Below are 22087 nucleotides of genomic sequence, written 5' to 3' on the forward strand. Positions count from 1 at the left end.
ACCATCATCATCACCTCCTTAGTAAGTTTGCAAGGGAAGGCATAACTCAACCAAAATAGCAAGAAAAATGAGAAGGCTACAATTTCAGGGGACAAATGTATAGTATCCCATGTAAATGAAAATAAAACATAATTTATGTCACATTTAAGCTGGAAAGTAGGTAGTGAAATATTAGTGGTTTTGGTGTCACATGTGCAGTGGAGGAATTTTTTTTTTCTCATTAAAAAAAAACAAAACTTGCAATGTTACGTGCCCCATTCTTTGGGATAATAGTTACGGCTACAAAAATCATAACGTTTAAAACTAGGTAAACACTTTACAATCTAGTCCCTGTTCTCACTGAGAACATGTCTAACGCCTTTTGTTTTCAAGCCAATCGAGGCATTTAAAAATTAAATATTCTAGCCCGTCCTCTTTCCCCTCCTCCCCTTCTTTCTTAAAAAATTGCATTAAGTACTAACACAAAAGGTAACTAGTGGAGAAGTTTCAATTAATTTTTTCAAAAGGAGACGATTAAATGTTTCCGGCCTGGTAAAGTGTTCATTTCAGCGAGGTGGAGGGGACTGAGGGGGAGGAAAAGAAGGGGGAAAAAATCACAAAGAGATTGGGGAGGAGATGAAGTAGCAGGGCTCAGCAATTCTTTCAATTCCAGTGCACACCCAATAGTGTGTTGGAAGAATGCACAGTGTTCGGGATTTGTGGGAGAATTGTCCCACGACAAAGGAGGCAGAGTCACGCTTGTTATAGTCCAATAAGCCGTGCCAGTCAAACAAGAACCCACACTAGCGACAAAAGGCCAGCAAGAGATTCTCACACAAAAGAAAACAAGGAAGCCCATCTTTCAGTTGTGCATCAGGCTCTGGGTTTTATGCTTCACATAAATACAAACGGAGAGGAAAAAATAAACAGCCCCAAAGATTTCTGTTAACTAGAAATCCTATTTAGATTTCACTATGTTCCTCACATTCAGGGATTTAAAACCAAGAACAGAAGCCATAGCTCAAGGCGGGGGTGGGTCCTCCCCTCTCAAATGAGGGTAATAATGGTGATAAATAGGCATTAACTATGAAACCAAAAGGAATCAGTGACTTCAGATTCCATTTCAATCAACTTAAGACACATTCGAATGGGGTAGGAGCCCTCGAAGATATTAACCTACTATATAACCAGTATCTCCCAGCCTCTGAGGGGTGACCTTGGGGAGGAGAACTCCAGTTTAGAAAGTAAATATGAAATCTTGAACACGGGCCTTCAAGAAGGCGCCAACAGGGAGCTGTCCAACAGAAAACTAATGGCAGCTACATACATAATTCTGAATTTTCTAGTAGCTACATTAAAAGAGTAAAGTGAAACAGGTGAATTTAATGTTTATTCAACCCAATATATCCGAAATAGTATCATTTCAACATGTAATCAGTATCAAAAATTACTGAGATAACTTGCAGTCTTTTTTTGGGGGTGGGGGTACGGGGTTGCTACGAAGTCTTCAAAATCCCATGTGTATTTTACACTTCCAGCACATCTCAGTTTCCACTTGCTGCATTTCTGGGGCTCAGTGGCCACATCTGGCAGGTGGCCACAGCCAGAGGAAAGCACAGGTCCAACCTATCTACATGCATTAAGGTGAGCAGTTTCCTCAGGTGTTACAACTACTCGGCATATTGCCACAGTAGCAGCCTTGGCCTTAGAGGTAATCCCAGGTGTGGCATCAAAATCACCACTGTCCACATGAGCTTACCATGCATCCAGCATCTACGTGTCACAGGCCCTCTGCCCTGGAGTGGCACAATGGAGTGTTACTTTATTCAGCAGAGATCTGCAGAATCATAGCAACTCCTAAATAAAATCTCGCCTCCCCCCCACTTTAACAATTAAAACAATCATAGTATAATTAGGCGCATTTCAAAGTTTTCTTAAGTAATTTGACATGCCAGGTTTTTATTGGCTGAAAAGTCTGTCATGAAACCCAAACACACCTGTCAGCAATTTAAAAAGGACAACTAGAGAACTGTTCAGGAAATAATATCTGTGCTAATTAAAACCACTAGTTAAAAGCTTCCTGTTTATTCCTCTGTTTGCCCTAAGGAGTGACCTTTACCTCTCCTCCTCTAGGTTCAGTTTTTCATTTGTGGCTAATGTGCTTTCGTAATCCATGATGGCTTCCAACGAACCTGGGTAAGAGCCATTTACATCACCGCTCTTCTGGGGGAGGGTTAGGGCCCGGCAGGGTGGAAGAAGCGATCCAATTCTCTGGCAAGTTACTTTCCAAGGACTGCTCTGGAAAGGCTACTGAGGAGGTTGTTCTGTGCAAACCACAAATCTGACTAGGGAGCAGAAGCATCATTTCAAGAGTAGAGTTGGTCCATAGAACACCTGGGGCAAAGCCAGGTTCTCCTTGTGTAAAGAACATGGTCTCTTGGGTTTACTCCTTTTTCTGAATTCCCTTTCTGCTCTGTACATGCATTTTCAAAACCAGCACACCCGAATCCTTCCTTTCTGCCACTCCTTAGCTGGTCCTGAGTCTTGAATTAAAGCAAAGCATTAGCTACTTACCCACTGGATTTCTTCAGGACCTTCCACTTTTGGTAGCATTAGGCTGGAAGGAAGGACCCGGGATTGCAGGAGGGTCTCCAGGTCTTCTTCAGCCAGACCACTGGACACTGAGTTGATTCTCACACACTTTTCGGTTGGGCCCAGATCAAAGTCTTCAAGAGTTTTTACAATTCTCAATCGAGCTTCATGCTGTAAGTATAGAAAAAAAAATGTATCTCCTAAGTTTATTTTACATTGAGAGGACACAATCGAACCATCTGTGAAGTTGTCATGTGGATTCAGAGTCTGAGCACCATTACTATGTCTACAAATCACCTGTCCAACCAATAAATGGTATTTGAACCAACTCATCCAAGCTGATAGGTAAGCGATTGATTTCCACACTTCATTCAAGATGACTACAACAGAGATGATGGCCATTATAATGCATAGTGGGGTACTTCTAAGTAGTAGGGTCAGCTTGCTCATTGATACTGCTTCCCAATTGCAAAGGCAAACAAATTAATAGGTAACATTTATTGAGCGTTTACTAAGTATACTATGTATGGTTCCAAGTCTTCCACCTGCTATTTCTCATTTAATAAATATAAGAAGCTAGATAATATACAGATAATGGCAGTCTCCTCCATCAGCATATTCACATTAGGGAAAAAATTATTTGTTTTTCTTTTTCCACATGCGTCATGCCTTTTTACTCACTTTTTAAAAAATTTTATTTTTTTGCAACTGAGTTGAATCTTGACATTCAATTAAGAAGGCACTCACAGGAAAATGACACTCCACACTACAGAAAAGCTCCAACTTATTCAGATGGGAAGCAATAATATCACCAAAAAAAAAAAAACCTTCATGAAGTGGTAGACAAATACAATTTTTTTTCTTTGATTTGACAGTCTTTGCTCCAGTTAAGAAAAGCTGAAAGGTTGAAAGTCTGCTTCAGTATGTGAATTGTTCCCAGGAAAACTATATAAAACCAAACCCATGTTATTTATTGGCTTTGAGTTGGAGGTGATGAAGGTGAGGGAGTGGAGAGATTGAAAGGAGGGCATTGAGGGGTTCGGGGTTGGAGTTGAGGAAATAAAGCACTTTGGGGTCATTACTTCCTGCCAATTTCAGTTTCAAAAACAAATTCCTCCAAGTTGCCAAGAGCCCTCAACAAATTCTCATTGTCAGAATGAACATGTATCAAAAGTAGTTTCATTTGGGAAGGGTTTTTATGATACTAATAAAACTTTAAGGCTTCTCACTGCTGATGATTGTGGTTTAAAAAAGAAAAAAAGTCTTAACAATATACAGCCATTCGAACAGCAGTACTTATCTAGGGAAATAGCAAACCAAAACAGAGACAAAGAATTATTTGAGCCAATATTGAGTCTAAGTCTAATCAACAAGACAAGCCAGGACAGTAGATTTAAACCAGACGGATGTAGATCTCCGGCCCGGTGGAAGCAGGGAAGTCTTCCAAATGTGGTCTGAGTTAAACAGTGTGAGGAAACAGTAGCTTAGAGTTGTCAGGTCAGATGGAAACAGAGTATGTAGGATCAGTTTAAGACAGTTCTGTGGAGTCCTGATTTACAGAGCTGCAACTGCCAATAATTAGACCAAGCGTAGACAAAAGCAAGAGAGAGCTCATGCTCGCTAAAGGGAGGGATGGTGCAGCCAATGGTGGCTTGGTTCCACGCAATGCTGTGGGCCATTCCACAGCTATCACACTCATCCATTACTCTCTTTACCGTGCCCTCTTGTTAAATCCACTAAATACACAAGTCCTGAAGGTGAAAAGCAGAAGTTAGCTCAATATCGTGGTTCTAAGGCCGTCTAGAGCTGGCAAGAGAAAATGCTTCCAGCTCCTTGGCAGTGTGTGTATTTAGATCCACAGCCTCAGAGAACCTAAAATGTGTTATGTTCCATGTAGCCCGCACAACTACAAATTTGGGATTGCTACAGTTTGTAAACATTTCAACTTCCAGGATTTCTGTCAATAGCAGGTCAGGCTTGTGAAGAGACTCTTGGGACAGAGTGAATGCAAAATGGAAGGGAAGTAACTAGATCGTTTAGGCTGAAATGCAATTTAAAATTAGAGTTATTTGAATCATCATCTCCATTCTTTAATCTGCATGTGTGCTCAAGGATGCAAGATCCCTGGCAACATCAGCTTCCTAAATTGTTTAATATTGGTGTCAAACAAAATGTGACCTCTAAGCTGTTTTGTTGTTTCACTTGGATTTGAACAGGACTGTTTGTTCAAAGCTCATGTTTTAAACCTGTTTGTGATTTTTATCTCAAGTCAGATTGCCATGGTGTTGGCACATTCTGGTTTACTTAGTAAAATTCAGCCCTTGTGAAATTGGCTGCAAATGAAGTACCTAATTCCAACTTGAGACATAATCTGATTAGTACTTTTCATGTTGTAATAATGAGCAGTGAATACTCAGCATTTTATTACACTTTTTTTCTCCTTCTGGCTCACAGTGAAAACCAAGCTTTTTCCACTTCATCGTTCTGTACTTTTCAAAAAAAAAGAAGATGATGGCTTTGGAGGTATAGTGCCACACAACACCCCTATTAACAGGCTGTTGCTTGTTGCAATTTACATAAGCTAAGTGTGCATCCCTCTGCTATGTATCCCAAAATATCCAACAACTTCACTGGATTTACACCAACCAACACGCATGTTGATTTTTTTTTCTTTTTGGTATTTTAATGGTGAAATATGTTACTGTGCTAGCAAACACACCCATGCCATCTGTTGGGTGAGAGGAAGGCAGTTTCTAAGAACAATTAAGTTTAGTTCTGGGTGTTCAGCTAGAGAGGGCCAGCCTATCCAGTTGTGAAAAGAAAGACATTCTGTTCATTCTTTTCTCTCCCTCTCTGTTTCTCTCTCTCCCTTCTCTCTCTATAGCACGTACCTTATTTCTTACTACTATCTCTCTCTCACATCTCTTATAGCTCTCTCATCTCCATCACCTCACTCCCTTTCACACTTTCATCCTGTTTTTCTCTGGCTCCTGTTTAGCCCTGACCATCCTTTAATTTCCATCTTGTTATGGGGATTAGTAAGACACAGCCTGGCAGACAACCCTTCTCAGAAGGGCTATCCGGGTGATCTGCTGAGATTATGGGGAAGTGTTCCCTGGAGAACGAAGAAAATGAAAGCAAAAAGAGACCACTCAAAAAAAAAAAAAAGACTCTGTGTGTGTGTGTGTGTGTGTGTGTGTGTGTGTGTGTCTTACATTCTAGTAGCAAAACAGGTTGCTCAAAATGAGTTTTAGAAGGAACCCCATTCTCTACATGCTAACACTACAGGACAGCCTTGGTTAAGTGTTTCGCATGCAGGATGAACTTGTCCCTCTAAAATCTGACAACCTGGAAAAGACAGAATAGTGGAATGAAGGCCTTTATCAGCAGTTGCATTAGATCTTTGCAGAGACGAATTATAATAGTGTGTTCTGTAGCATGTTTGATTCCAGAGGTGGGCCCTGCAGAGGTCACAGAGAAAGTTGGCACAGATCAGAACCTTCACAGGCTCCTGTTCGAAAAAAGGTGGTGTTACCAAATTTCCTGCATTCAATCAACATTTCGTGCCATGGGTTGCTCAGGGCAGTGAACCATCGGCTAATAAACTTGTCCTTATACATAAGCCACCGTATTATGTGACTCCTCTGGGCCAGGAACCAAGGCGTGCTATGATTTCAGAGAGTGGGTTCTTATCACCTGGGGAAGAGACACGCTCCGGTGACGTAAGAAAGCAGATAAATCAACCATCACCAAGACCTGCAGACTCTGAAATTAAAGGAGAAAATATGCGTGCAGTTGGTTCAATTGGCACCCATTAAAGCTAATAACTAATCATCTTCGCAAGTTTCTAGCTCAGAATGATCAAATCTGCAAAGAAAACAACATCCGTCCACTTTTACACTCCAGTGGAAGAGGTGGTCCCTCGCGGCAGGGCGGCACAGTCTCGCCATCTGGAGAATAAATCGAGTGTGAAGTACAGTATAGTTTGGGACCAAGCTCCGTGGCGGCAGCTCAGCAGTCAGTTCATTAGTTCCAAACTTCTAGGGATTAGAGCGGCATCAATTCTACTGTCGGATAGGAAGAGACAGACAGGATACAAGATTCAAGGAGGATTGTGACAACCAGGAAGAGCCCCTTGGGCTTATTTATAAAACTACAAAGTATAAACAGACCCAAATAAATGCTTTAAATAATAGCATTATCACAGTTTCATAACATCTGAATTAACACCTTTCCATTCTTCCACCCCCCACCCCCACCCCCAAACCTTGTATGTTAATGTATAGTCGTTTTCCAGAGGAAATTGCAAAGATGACCCTGGATGCAACAGAAGCAATGAGAAAGGAAGCTGTGTGGCCGAACCGAGATTTGGTAATTAAGAAATACGAAAGGCTTTCTAGGCTCCAGGGAGACGCATAGCATTTGTGATTTTTAAAAATGGGTAATTAATATTTTCGTCCTGCAAAAGGCAAATTGCCATGCCATAGATTAAAAAACACTAGTGAATTCTGTCCTTTCTGAATTTGTCCATCTCATCTCGTTTCCATTGTATCTAATTTGTAAAATGATGTCACAGGCATGGAGTGGAACAAATTTTGGGCAGCGGCCTGGCTATCAGCAGCTATATGAAATTTTTTTGGAAAAATTTCAGAATGGTTTTTAAAAATAAACTCTCAGTAAACTGTTCCATTTAAGGTCTCCTTTTCTATATAACATCTTCTTCTACATGTATATTAAAAAACAGAAGTGCTTGTGACATAAAATAGTCACCACTAGTAAATTACATTTTTGTATTTTTCTTTTAAAAGTATAAAAATTTGTTATAATCAGAGAGGGTTGTAATGATTATTATAATCATTGGGGGAAAAGGCAAATAAATTCTCATTGATTATTACAACCTGGTAGTGTTTCTTTAGGCAAGGGGACAGTGTTGAGTTTTTTTATCCTATTGTGTTTTCACATGAAAAAGAAATCTTGGTTTGCCTGTTTTTGAAAACAGAAAATCTACAACAATATTGAACATACTATGAGTTAATGGGTTTAAAAATTTCATTCATTAGTAACTCCAAAGGCACAAGAGAAAATACAGACAAATTGGACTTGGTAAAAATTTAAAATTAAAAAAATAATTTTTTTAATCTGTAACTCACAGAATGGGAGAAAATATTTGCAAATCATATATCTGATAAAATATTAAAATCCAGTATGTAAACATGACTCCTAAACCTCAACAACAAAAAAAACAAACAACTTAATTAAAAAATGGGCAAAGGACTTGAATAGACATTTCTCCAAAGAAGATATACAAATGGCCAATAAGCACATGAAAAGATGTTCAATATCATTGATTACTAGAGAAATGCACATCAAAACTATGAGCTACCACTTCAGACGCATTAGGATGGCTACTATTAAAAAACAAACAAACAAAAAACCAGAAAATAACAAGTGTTTGTTAGGATTTGTGGAGAAATTGGAACTCTTGTGCACTGTTAGTGGGAATGGAATATGGTACAGCCGCAATAGAAAATAGTAATGGTGGTTCCTCAAAAAATTAAACATAGAATTACCATATGATCCAGCAATTTCACTTCTGGGTATATACCCAAAGGAATTGAAAGCAGAATCTCAAGGAGATTATTTGTGCACCCATGTTTATTGTAGCATTATTCACAATAGCTATTAGGCTGTCAGTAAAAAAATGGAAGCAACCCAAGTGTCCATTGACAGAAGAATGGATAAGCAAAATGTACACACATACATACACACAATGGAATATTATTCAACTTTAAAAAGGAGGGAAATTCTGACACATGCTACAATATGAATGAACCTTGAAGACATTATGCTAAGTGAAATAAGCCAGTCACAAAACGGCAAATACTGTATGATTCCTCTTATATAAGGTACTTGTTAAAATCATAAAGACAGAAATAGAATGGTGGTTGCCAGGAGCTGGGGGGAGGAGAGTTATTTTTTAATGGGTATAAAGTTTCAGTTTTACAAGATGGAAAGAGTTATGGGGATGGATGTTGGTAATGGTTGCATAACAATGTGAACATACACTGAACCAGTACACTTAATAACCACTGAACAGTATACTTAAAAATGATTAGGATGGTAAATTTTGCGTTATATATATTTTACAATAAAAAAGTAAAAAATTGAATTTATTGATTCATCCCATAAACTATTACATTTCATGTAATATTAAATGTTTACACTGAAAATATAGATTTGGGTAGAGAAAATTTTCTGATGTGTTAATTATGAAAAATACATTGCTACACAGGTTTATAGTAAAATGCCAAATCAGCTTTCATTAAAAAAAAAAACTAAGAAGAATTAGGATGTGTATGGATGGGTAGCTCATAACATGTAACTGGCATTTTTGCTGACATCAGGGATTTAATGGAAAGAGAAAACCCTACAAAAACAACACTAAAATATAATAAATTTAAGAAAATAATTTATTTTGAAGGTCTCTGAGCAATTAAAAATATTTTTTAAAGATAGTAAATCAATAGCTTTAACTTGCATCAGACAGGCCTATACTTTTGTCAAAATTCACAAAATGTACACTTAAAATTTGTGCATTTCATTGTATATAAATTTTACCTCAAAAGAACAAAGAGAATGGTAAACAAATATTGAACTCTAATCAGTGACATGCAGCATGTAGAGTATTTAAGGGGAAGTATACTGCTACTCTCTACAACTTACTTTGAAATGAATTTAAAAAGTAAATACATTGATGGGTGGATAGAAGGATAGATAAAGCAGGCAGAGTAAAACATTAATGGGAGAATACAGAGGTATATATGGGTATTCACTGTACAATCTTTCGAATTTTCTAATGTTTGAAAATTTTGTAACAAAATTTGGGGAAAAAATTTAAAATACCTGTAAAATGTTGATAATTTTTAGAGCTGATTGATGAGTACTGAGGGTTCTTTACACTATTCTCTTTACATTTGTATATATTTGAATATTTCCACAATAAAGTTAGAACCTAGTTAATGATTTCAACTGCATTTTATTGGGTTGTTGGAAAAGTCATGACACATTTTTGGGATGAAAAACAGAAAAAAATACGTCATGACTTTTCCAACAACCCAATACTTGTTATTTATGACAAGTAATTTTGGGCGAGATTATTTTTAGACTTGTGATTTTTTTTTTTTGCTAATAGCTTTATTGAGATAAAATTCAAATAGCACATAATACACCTGCTTAAGGTTAACCTGTTTAAACTCAATGGTTGTTAGTGCATTCACAGAGTTATGCAACCATTACCACAATCTTTAGAATATTTTCATCATTCCCAAAAGAAACCCTACACTCTTTAGCAGTAATTCACATTTCCCCCTTGCTCTAGGCAACCACTAGTCTACCTTGTGTCTCTATAGATTTGCTTAGTTTAGACATTTCATAGAAATAGAATCATGCAAATATGTGGTCTTTTGTGAATGGTTTCTTTTACTTAGTACAATGTTTCAAGGTTCATCATGCTGTAGCATGTGTCAGTACTTTCTTTTTCATTGACAATATTCCGTTGTATGGACATACCACATCTTGCTTATTATGCAGTTATCTATTATCAGTTAGTGGACATTTGGGTTGTTTCCATTTTCGGCTATCAGGAAAAAGGCTGTTATGAACATTCATGTACAAGTTTTTGTGTGGACATGTTTTTATTTCTCTTGAGTCTATACCTAGGAGAAATTGGAATTGCTGGGTCATATGGTAACTTTATGCTTAATCTTTTGAGGAACTGTTAACTGTTTCCAAAGAGGTTGTGTCAATTTACATTCCCACAAGCAATGTATGAGGGTTCCCACTGCTCTCCATCCGCACCAACACTTGTTATGATCTTTTTTGTTTAAAAAATATAGCCATCCCAGTAGGTGTGGAGTGTCTCCCTGGGCTCACTGTAATTCTGATTTGCATTTCCCTGAGGACTAATGATGTTGAGTATCTTTTCATGTGCTTATTGGTCATATTTATATCTTCTTTGGAGAACTATGTAAATCATTTGACCATTTGAAAAAGCTGTGGTAAAATACATATAAAATTTTCCATTGTAACCATTTTTTTTAAACCTGTGGTAGCAATACTTATACCAAACAAGATAGACTTTATTTTTATTTTTATTTTATTTTTTTAAAGATTTTATTGGGGAATTGGGAGAGGGGAACAGTGTTGGGGAATCGGGGAAAGGGAGCAGACAAGTTGATGTTCTTTGGTTCTTCAGTCTAGTTGTGGAGGATGTCGCTTCACTGGCCCAAGTTGGTATTATCATTGTGCTCTTCCCGGATGAGGCAGATTGTTCACCGGCCTCTGGACGGCCACTCACAGTGGCTCTTGGCAGCTCACACCGGCTGCTGGCCAATCACGCTGGCTGCTGGCCACACATAGTAGCTTATGGCAGCCTACTGCAGCAGGGCTGCAGCCTATGCCGTCGCCGGCAACTCATGGCATCCCAGCTCCAGGTTGAGCTGTTGTTCACCATCTTAGCTGGGGAGGGCAGTGTCACTGGCCCTCATGTGGGATCCGAACCAGGGCCCTGCTGCTCAGAGCTGGTGTCCTAAGCCAGCTCTTAACCCACGCGACACTCGGCCGGCCCCATTGTAACCATTTTTAAGTGTACCTTTCAGTGGTCTTAATTACATTCACAGTGTTGTGCAACCATCACCACTATCTGTTTCCAAAATACCCCAAACAGAAATTCTGTAACTATTAAGCAATAATTCTTCATTCCCTTCTACACCCTGGTCCTGGTAACAACTAATCTACTTTCTGTATCTATGAATTTGTCTATTCTAGGTATTTCATATTAGTGAAATATACAATATTTGTCCTTCTGTGTCTGATTTATTTCAGTTAGCATAATAATATTTTAAGGTCCATTCATGTTGTAGCATGTATCAGAATTTTATTCCTTTTCATGCTGATAATATTCCAATGTATGCAAATACTATATATTTTTTTATCCATTCATCTGTTGATGGATATTTGAGTTGTTTCTACCTTTTGGCTATTGTGAATAATGCTGCCATGAACATTGGCGCACAAGTCGCTCTTGGAATCTCTTTTCATTAATTCTGGGCATATACCTCTAGGATTAGAATTGCTGGGCTGTATAGTAATTCCATGGTTAGCTTTCTGAGGAATTGCCAAATGCATCATTTTGCATATCATCAGCAATGTACCAGAATTCCAATTTCTCTACATCCTTGACGACACTTGTTATTTCCCATTTTATTTATTTGCTTGTTTTTGTTAATAGCCATTATAGTGGATGTGACATGGTGTCTCATTGTGTATTTGATTTGCACTTCTCTGATGACTCATGATGATCATCTTTTCATGTGCTTATTGGCCATCAGTATACTTTCTTCGGAGAACTGTCTATTCTAATCCTTTGCCCATTTTTAAAAATTGGGCTTTTTGTTGTTGAGTTATGCGTGTCCTTTGTATATTCTGGATATCAGATATATGATTCGCAAATATTTTCTCCCATTCTGTAGGTTGTCCTATGTGGCATAAAAGTTATAATTTTGCCGAAGTCCAGTTTATTTTTTCTTTTGTTGCTTGTGCTTTTGTTATCATTTTGAGACCATTGCCTAATCAAGGTCAAAGATATACACCTATGTTTTCTTCTAAGAGTTTTATAGTTCTAGCTCTAACATTTAGGCCCTTGACATATTCTGATCACATATATATATATATATATATATAATATATATATATATATTATATGTATTATTTGAATATGGTGTGAGGTAGGGAGGCTTATGATATTTTTATTCTGTGTTTTCTGTCTTTATCTTTCAACGAAATACAATGGAAATTCCCTGGGAAGAGAACACTTAAGTGGAAAGAAGGGGCTTACTTCTACCAGCCTGTTCGCTCAGCTGTGCACCAGACCCTGGCTGGTGAGTGGCTAGTGTTTGGCTTTCTTGCTGCCACAGCTCAGATACTTGAAAATATTTAGATAACTGATAGGTTTCCTTTTCTTTGTGATTGTTTATGATTCTGAAAAGAAAATTTCCTGAATACTATCCCCAGATTCCGCCTGATGCCCTGGTCTGGTGCATTTAACCAGTAGGAGAGGAATCAATCAAATGCAATCCACTATGCCAGGTGCTGGGTGTGTGTGTATGTGTGCGCGCGTGCGTGTGTGTGTGGTCCGGGGGGGTTAGTGAAAGATATTGAGATCACTGTATATCAATATATAAATCAATAGAGGAATGTATCATCTAGTTGTGGCAATGAAAGGCCCACAGAATAGGAAGTGAAACAGTTCAAATCAGTGGAACAGACAATAGGACCAGGGGGCTGAGAGACAGCTGGGAGCACTTCCGGCTGAGATGGGGGCAGCGGAGTTGAAGGTTTCAATAGGTGCAGAGGAGAGGGCAGCACCCAGCAAGAGAGCCAAAATGGGCAAAGATCAGAGGCAGGAAGGGTAAGTGACTAAAAAGGCAGATGGTCGGAACATATGAAGTCAGGTAGGGAAGGTGCTGGTGCCAGGAGATGGACAGAAAGACCGGAGATTCCAAAGCAGGCAGGGCTGAGCCCATGTTTTAGGAACAAAGGGCTGAGGCCCTGTTACACCGGGGGAGGGAAGGGCAGCGGGGGTGAGGGACAAGAACTGCAGTTCAGCTGAGAAAGTAGGGTCCTTATGGAAGCTGCCAGCGGCCTCGGCCTGGACTGGAGGAAGGTCCGTGCCCCGACGTCCCTCGAATGGAGAAGGTCCCTAAGTGGCGAAAGCCTGCCCTTGAGCCTGCCCTGCCCATAGAGGCAACTTTTCCCTCCCTGGAGCATGCACTTTTGTAGCGAGGGCCTCTCGTCCCAAAGCGACTTAATTTTATCTTTGGGATGGGTGTTTGTACATGGGTCTCTGATCTGGGGATTCACAGTACAATGCATTGAAAAAGAAATGTCAAGTACCATGGAGTGTGGGGACCCTGGCCCACCTCCCTCCTGCGGGCCTTCTAATTGGTCTCCCTCAGCCTGCCCTTCTCACCTGGTGCAAAACACAGCCCTAAGCAAAGCAGCCCTCTTCCTCTCAGCCCGCTCTATTTGTGTTTTGCAACTTCTCTGGGTTAGAGGAGGTAATTAACTGTTTTGGTTTAAAAGCCCCCTGCTGGGTTGCAGTCTGCATGGGAAAATAAAAATAAACAAGCAAAAGGGAACAGTGTCATCAAAGTGCCCTGCACCTACCTTTCTTCGTTATAAGGATGAAAACACTAGTTTGCCACAGGTGCCACGGATTACCCACACAGGGTAGGGTCCGCAGGCCTTTCATTCTTTTTTAAACGATAAATCAAGAGTGGTTGATTCATAGTACAGCATAGGGAATATAGTCAATAATAATGTGATAGTGTGGTACAGTGTCAGATGGTTGTTGGACTTATCATGGCGATTACTTCTGTAGGTATAAATGTTGAATAACTGTGATGTACACCTGAAACATAATATTGTATGTTAGCTGTATTTTAATAAAAATCTTTAAAAAAAAAAGAGGTCGATTCCTAATTTAATGAGGCAGCCATGCCATGGTTCCAGATACGCCTCAGATAACACACCTGTCACCTGTCCTGGCCAGTTTTCCTGCGATGCTCACGCACAACATAGTCTGGCTGACGACTTCCTTTAGTTCTCAAGCCGCCTTGAGACACATTGCTAGACACGATCCAAATGAACCCCTTTAATGTGGATACCAAGAACCAGTTTTTTAAAAAGCCAAAGCTTCTACACTTCCGTGGAGGAAAACGCTTGTTTCCGTGCCCATCACTAAACGTGGGAGGCAAGTCGGGCCACTTCTCTCCTGGCCCGCACTAAGTGGGTTCTGAAGGTGCAGCGCTGCGCCCGCCGTGCAGCCCGCCTGGGATTCCTGTCTGCGCGCCAATTGCTTCCGCAACACTTCTCTAAGGTGCTGACACAAAAAATCTTGTCTCCATAAGCAGGAGGTTCTGAAAGCGTACAGACAGAAGTGCCAATGTCTAATGATACGGCACAGGTACGGCCTTGCAGTGAAACAAACCCAGCTAACGGCGTTTCAGCTAGCTGCAGGCTGCGGGCCTTGGCTTCTCATTGTGGGGAGAAAGCTTCACCCGGTGGTGGCCCAGCAGCGGCCCAAACAGGCTTCTTTGGATTCCTTAGTGTTGATTAGTCTCCCTGGCAGCCCTGAATGAAGAAATCAGGTAACTGCATAAGCTCTGTGATAGCAGAAATAGTGCCGAAAGAACGGTTTCTTACAGTGCACTAAACTGGATCATTCTCCTCACAAACTACTTTGAAGGTAGGTGAGGCTTTCAAGCTAAAAGGAATTTTCAAACTCCCGGCATGATATTACCAGTTGGTCCTGCCTTTGCATATGTTGATTTCTGTTGCTCAAATAGACACTCACACGCCTTCATTTTATAGGAGCTAATCATTTGTTTTCCGTGGTTTGCTGTTGTTGTGTGTCTTGCTTCCTAATTATTTCCCAAAGAATGTGGTAATTAAAAAAAATTGTTTTTGTTTTTTTTTTTAGGTGGAAAATTTATAGCTATTTTTAAAAAGTAGAACTTTTCCACCCTATTCTTTATCTATTTTATTCTATTGTAAAATCAACAAGGAAAAGGAAACTATAATGTGGAAAACTGAAGAATGGAGGATGATGATGGCCATCAGAGCATTTTATTTAAAAAAAAAAAAAGGCAGATTCTGCCCTATGAGAACTGTGGTTACAGCAAAGCCCCCTCCCCTCCACCTTCTCCCCCCCACCCCCCAAGGATCAAGCTGCGTGGGAGGAGGTTCTTCTTTGCAGTCCACTGGAGCATGCCACAATTTCTCTGAAAATGGGTACTGTGGAGAAAGAGGCAGAGCCCTGTGTCATCTTACCTAGCTCATGTACCCCAGATCTTCTACAATTGTCTTCCTTGAGAAAATGCTAGTAAAACAATGCAATGCTGGCACCACACTTGATTTTCATTGCATTTTACACCTTTTTCTCTTGCCAGCTTTTCACGTCGACTCTCTCGGCGGCTTCATTCCTTCACCGATGCCAGGCAGGCTCACCGTGGAACCACTTGGGTTTTCTTCCCTCTTTTTGCGCCCAGTAAATTTTCATAAAGCATTTAACGTGAGAACAAGCAGGTTAATTTACCGTGCCCGTGCGCCAGGCTCTCAGAAGGCTTTCTGCAACACTGCCGTGTTTTGGCATCGGAGTCAGAGGCCTCCGTCCCAGTGGTGAGGATGCTTGCCAGAACCTTCTCTTTGCAGACACCAGGTGTGATTTAGCATAACAGATTGTGTGGATGCTCAGCGGCTTTGAGAATCCATGCATCAGAACCCAATTGTATCCTTCATGCAAGATAAAGATGAAAGTCTCAGGGGCTAGAAGTTCTGCCAGGAACGGCCTCTGGACGTTCAGGAAATGGGAAAATCACCACACCTGCAACACTGGTTTCAAGAACACTAAAATCCTTCTTAATGATATCAGTACCGTGTTAAATCCCCTGTCATATCACAATGCTGTTTTCCTCTAATGATAGGTAGGTAATAAGAACCAAAGATTTACAAAATATATACATAGATATACAAAAAAATGGAATTATAGTTGACCCTTGAACAATGCAGGGGTTAGGGGTGCCACTCCCCAGTGCAGTCGAAAATCCAAGTTTTTGATCCCTCAAAAACTTCACTATTAATAACCTACTGTTGACTGGAAGCCTTACTTATAACATAAATAGTCGATTAACACATATTTTGTATGTTGTATTATATTCTGACAATAAAATAAATTACAGAAAAGAAAATGGTATAAAGGAAATCATAAGAGTGCCGGCTGAATGGCGCATTGGTTAAGAGCTGGCTTGGGACGCCAGCTCTGAGCAGCAGGGCCCCGATTCAGTTCCCACATGAGGGCCAGTGATGCTGCGCCCTCTACAGCTAAGATGGTGAACAACAACTCAACCTGGAGCTGGGCTGCCGTGAGTCGCTGGCTTGGCTGCAGCTCATTTAGGCTCCAAAGGATTGGCCATGAAATCCCAACTCCCACAGCCTCTCTCAACACTAGCTCTGGATCCAGCAAGTCTAGATTCCTATCCCAATGGTGCTCACTAATGGGCTCTATAAGAGACTGGACAGTCTCTTAAATCCACTATGCTTCAGTTTCCTTATCTGAAAAATGGGGGCAGTAAAAGTCCCTGACTCAGGGATTGGTGAGGATTGACAATGGTGTAACATAAGTGGTTGATACATGTTAGATTGAAAAAACAACAACAAGGGCCGGCCCAGTGGCACATTGGTAAAGAGTTGGCTTGGGATGCCAGCTCAGAGCAGCAGGGCCCTGGTTCGGATCCCACATGAGGGCCAGTGACACTGCCCTCCACAGCTAAGATGGTGAACAACAGCTCGACCTGCAGCTGGGCTGCCGTGAGTCGCTGGCCACGGCGTAGGCTGCAGCCCCTGCTGCAGTGGGTTTCCATGAGCTACTGTGTGTGGCCGGCAGCCAGCGTGAGCGGCCGGCAGCCAGCATGAGCTGCCAAGAGCTGGCATGAGCGGCCATCCAGAGGCCGTTGACTGATCTGCCTCACCCGGGAAGAGCGCAATGATAATACCAACATGGACCAGTGAAGCGACATCCTCCACAACTAGACTGAAGAACAAAAGGACAGCAACTTGTCTGTTCCCCTTCCCTGATTCTCCAACACTGTTCCCCTTCCCCAATACCCCAATAACATCTTTTTTTAAAAAAGACCTTTTAAAAACAAACACACAAACGAAAAACAACAACATGCTCATTTTGACATGCATGCTAAAACTGCTTTTTAAAAAAGGGCTGTACTAATGGAAGCTCCCATTTCCTGGTGCCCTCTCACTTGGGGTTGGTGCTGAGCTCATACTAGCCGGATCTCTCTTCAATAGCCCAGTGTCCTCATCAAGACTGTAACCACACGAGGACGGGCAGTGTAGCTTGTAGTTCAGTCGCCAGTGCCTAATTGAAAGGAAAACACAGGGGGCTGGTCCCTTGGCACTAAGGAGAGTCCCCAAAGGGGACAATCTACTCACAGATAATTGGAACTACCTTGTCCACCAAATCTTAGACCTTTCATTTTGTATGAAATAGGATCTTAAATAACTAAAGAGTCTGCTCTCCTATGGTTGCTGTGGCCTTCAGATAGCTGAATTTTTCAGGACGGCACGTAGGCTAGTGTATTCTCACCTTTGCGTGTTTGAAAAAAAAACCACCCACAAATAGCAATCTGCTGAATGTTTTTGTTCCAGCTTAGAAATCCCAAGCCTGGAATCTTGAGTCAGTGCCTCAGCAGCACTAGAAAGCCACAGGTTGCAGATAGCAGATGACTTAACTGTAATCTGAAAGGGTCGATACTGTTGGTACAAAATGGGACCGTGTTCCATTTTGTTCCTTTGTCCATCTGCTCCTGTTATGGTCTAGAAGTGAGGATGATTTTTACAGATTTAAGTTTGGACTGCATTTAAGCTGATTTCTTAAGCCATACTTAATATATTTTGGCAAAAAATACTACTTTGGTAGTATTTTTAAACTCGAAACCAGGGCTCCCACTGTCCTTTATTTGGATGTTATGCCCAGACTGAAGACTATATCTGGCTTGCTGGCCACATAGGTGAGTCCTAAGAAGGCTGGTAAAACGTTTTGGTTGATTATGATGTTAGGCTAACACTTCATCCATTCAGGGTGCTAAACAACATGATTTTCATGGCAGTCTTCTTAAATCCAGCTATTCTTAATACCAATTTTCCAGTTTTTCAAAAGGGTTTTAAGAGTTTTATATGTTTAATAACTTATAGTAATATGGGAAGATTACCATATTCCAGAAAAGTCAGTCTTAGCCTTCTTCCAAAGCTAAACAACAATATGTGTATTCACAATGATATTTTTGGCAACTCATTTTTTTTTTTTAAGATTTTATTGGGGAATTGGGGGAGGGAAACAGACAAGTTGCTGTCCTTTTGTTCTTTAGTCTAGTTGTGGAGGATGTGGCTTCACTGGCCCATGTTGGTGTTTATCATTGCACTCTTCCTGGATGAGGCAGATTGGTGTCCAGCCACTGGACGGCCGCTCACAGTGGCTCTTGGCAGCTCATGCCAGCTGCCAGCTACTCACACCAGCTGCCAGCCATTCACGGTAGCTCATAGCAGCCCACTGCAGCAGGGGCTGCAGCCTACGCCGTTGCTGGTGACTCATGCCAGCCCAGCTCCAGCTCGAGCTGTTGTTCACCATCTTAGCTGTAGAGGGCGCAGCATCACTGGCCCTCATGTGGGATCCGAACTGGGGCCCTGCTGCTCAGAGCTGGTGTCCCAAGCCAACTTTTAACCAACACACCACTCAGCCAGCCCAATTTGGAAACTCATTTTTTTGTCTGCCATGGAAAATATGCCACAAATGGTGGCATTCTTGAGTTAAAATTTGAGGTGCTTCAGACCTCAGTTTCTAAACCTGCAGGATGAGCTATAAGTTTCTTCCTCGCTTTAACATTCAACATTCTCTGTATAAACCTACTCTGGTCAATTGTTTCATGAGAACCTCCTCTTTCGAATAACAGACATGTTCACCTTTATAACTTCATTTTGGATAGAAATAATAACAGTGCTGGTCTAATACTTCAACTTAGTATGTATTTTATGGTAGAAAAATGCAAAATGTCTAATGTTCTGAGTATTCTTTAGTTTTAAATATAAAAGCTTTTGATCTTTGTCATTTTAGATGCAATAAATTTTTTAAAAATTAGCTGAAATGTGTTATTTACCTTAATGCATTCTTCTAATATTTAATTATGCATACTCAAAGAACAGATAATGCCTGTCATCTTTAAACTGTATTAATAAAGCATTTAATGGACATAAAAGCACTGGGAGTATGAGAACTTAAAACCAATTGATATAGAGAAGGGCAAATCAGAAATATCAAGTAAAAAACAGTTTTAATTTTTGAGATCCATTCCTCATTTACAATTAAGAAGCTATACGATGAACCATTTTTCGTATTTAGCAATTCATTTCTTTGCTCTTCTTGATAGTTGGCTTGTTTGAGTTGATTGGTTTGGGTGGGGCTTACCCTGCTTGCCATAAACAAAAACGAAAAATTGCAGTGCCGGGTGGTGTGTGTATGCTCGTAACAGGGAAGACATCACAGGTGGCTGCACAGGGGTGTGGCAGAGACTGCTAATGGCCCCAGCATTCATCCTCCCCTCTTTCTTTGAGTTTTGGCAGGGCACATGGTCTACTCTTAAAGCCTCCATGTGCCCAGCCACACTCACAGCTAGGATGTGAATGGGACAGAAACGGTGAGTGTAACGTTTAGTCCCTTAAGGAAGCCACTTGTCTTCCACTCTCTCTTCTCCCATCTCACAGGCTGCAATTCAAACATGGTACAGAGCCAGCTTCATCATGCAGGTTAGGGTGTCATTGCAACAAGTCAGAAGCAACGTGGGTTTCTGGAAGACCCTGAGGAGGATCAGTGCCTATGGCCTGGACCATCCACCTGCCTCTGCACTGAGGAGAGACAAATAAACTTCATTTGGTTTGAGCCACTATAGCTTTGGGTCTTATTATTATAGCAGCTGAGCCTACACATTAACACAAAAGGAGAGAATAATCACCTGTACATGGAGGGTGGCACTGATGGTGAGAAGAGAGCATCCAGCTGGGGCAAAAAGATTGTCTGGGAGGATGTAACAGCACAAAGACAGGCTCTGCTACAAAGTCCTGCTTCCCAGCCTCTGAGCCTTGGGCTTTGACTGGCGATACTTTTGCTGGTCCTGGATAATTCCCTTTCTCATCCCTCTGTGTGTGTGTTGGGAGTTGGGAAGTGTGTTCCAGCAATAGAGGGAGGAGACCTAGGAGAGACAGCAGGTGGAATTCTGGAGCATATGTTTGTAAATGATTAGTTTGGTTTTAGATGTGTTTGTTTAGGGCCTCAATAAATAATAACTCTTGAGCATCAAATTTCTCAAACTTCAGCAGGGGGAGATACAAACATCTCCTTCATTTTTTATAAACGCTGAGTTGAATATAGAGTTTAGTGAGAGAGTAATTAACTGGCTTTCTAATACTGAACCCTGGAGTTGGACTGACCATTATGTAGCTATGGCAGCAGCTGAAAGATCCTAATATATACACCTGAAACTAAAAAGCAGAAAAAAAAAAGATTCTAATATAATGCAACATTTAGGGCTTATTTAATCCTTCTTTTCCTTTAAATGATAAGAACCAGTGGAGTAAACAAATATAAAGTATGTAATTAATTACTATATGACAGTATTTCAAGATGTTAAAATTTTCCATTAACATATAATGGTTATATAATGCATTCTTTCTTTTTCCCCCCCTTAATTTCCCTCTCTCCCTCCCTTTTTTTTTTCTTCAACAGATTTGATTTAACATCTCCCACATGTAGTTGGACTTCATTGGTGTTCAGATGGAGCCATTATTGATGTTTTGCTCCCTTTCTATAACTACCAGAAATCAAATGTTATTATAAAAACCCATGTTCCTAATTCTGATTGTGACAAGTAGGAAATAGCCAACTTGCCCTGTCCGCTTAAGGGATGAGTTCTTGAGCTCTTTACTGAAGGATTAGAGAAGTCTGTCTGACAATAAGCTTACTTTCCAGGGTATTTCTCAGTTTTTATATAAATATGAACACACTGGCTCACACCTATTCAAAGTCACTCCTTACCACCATTTACTGAAATGACCCGTCTATATGTTGGTTTCTACTACCTTGCTAGCATGTTGTAGGGATTTCAAAATTTGTTGACTTTAAAAGAATAATAAGAAAAAGCTTACATAAAATAATAGGAGTAAGGTAACAGTGGAGTCTAAAGTGGGCTCTTTCAAGAGATCATCTTAATATGTGAAAGGAGAAACAAGTGGCACAACCCAGTGGTGGGCACCATGGAAGTGTGGAAATGTCGGGAAGATCCAAGACCAGGACAAGTTAAACGCTTTCAGTTTCCCCAATGGAAGTCAACCAGCAAAGCAAAGTTGCTCAGATACTGAAATTGGATTGCGAAAAGCAAGCAAGCACACAATGTGCTGTTATTTAAAAATCACTCATTTGGAAATAAATAAATCCAATATTGTCACAAACATTGTAAGCTGTTCACCCTCGATTGTGAACTAGTAAATTGATTAACATCATTTCTAAATTTGAAATGAAAACTATGTTGGAAAACAGTTATTAAAAGATGTATTGAGACAGAGCTCTGAGAACAGGCCAACGAATTCTGGCCAAAAGAACAGATAGTCAACTGTTTGGTAAATGTACAATAAAACAGCAGAATGTTATTGCTAGTACTGCTCTATGGAGCTGAAATACCCTAGAACGGAGAGGTTAATGATGAGTGTGGATCTGGTACAGAAATGAACTTATAAAAACAAAGCTGGGGGCCAGCCGAGTGGCGTGTTGATTAAGAGCTGGCTTGGGACACCAGAGGGCCCCGGTTCAGATCCCACATATGAGGGCCAGTGACACTGC

General features: G+C 40.5%; 1 protein-coding gene and 2 long non-coding RNA genes across 9 annotated transcripts in view; 2 read left to right on the plus strand and 1 right to left on the minus strand.

Moving 5' to 3' along the window:
* Nucleotides 1-22087, plus strand: part of LOC109393929 (uncharacterized) — a 109071-nt gene that overhangs the window by 77907 nt on the left and 9077 nt on the right. The gene's annotated exons all lie outside the window — the stretch shown is intronic.
* CLYBL (citramalyl-CoA lyase) overlaps nucleotides 1-22087 on the minus strand; it is a 249089-nt gene that overhangs the window by 27831 nt on the left and 199171 nt on the right. For all 6 annotated transcript variants that reach the window (XR_002126355.1, XM_019663674.1, XM_019663673.1 and 3 more), the window contains exon 4: nucleotides 2554-2742. Coding sequence is in view for 5 of the 6 variants with exons in the window: in XM_019663674.1 (XP_019519219.1) it covers nucleotides 2554-2742 (189 nt within the window). In the remaining variant the exon portion in view is untranslated. The remainder of the gene's footprint in view (nucleotides 1-2553; nucleotides 2743-22087) is intronic.
* On the plus strand, nucleotides 616-16467 carry LOC109393930 (uncharacterized). Its single transcript, XR_002126358.1, has 4 exons — nucleotides 616-2175; nucleotides 6858-6942; nucleotides 12437-12509; nucleotides 15582-16467. It is a non-coding gene; the product is annotated as an uncharacterized LOC109393930 (long non-coding RNA).

Source organism: Hipposideros armiger, unplaced genomic scaffold, assembly GCF_001890085.2.
Source record: "Hipposideros armiger isolate ML-2016 unplaced genomic scaffold, ASM189008v1 scaffold_397, whole genome shotgun sequence".
NCBI lineage: Eukaryota > Metazoa > Chordata > Mammalia > Chiroptera > Hipposideridae > Hipposideros > Hipposideros armiger.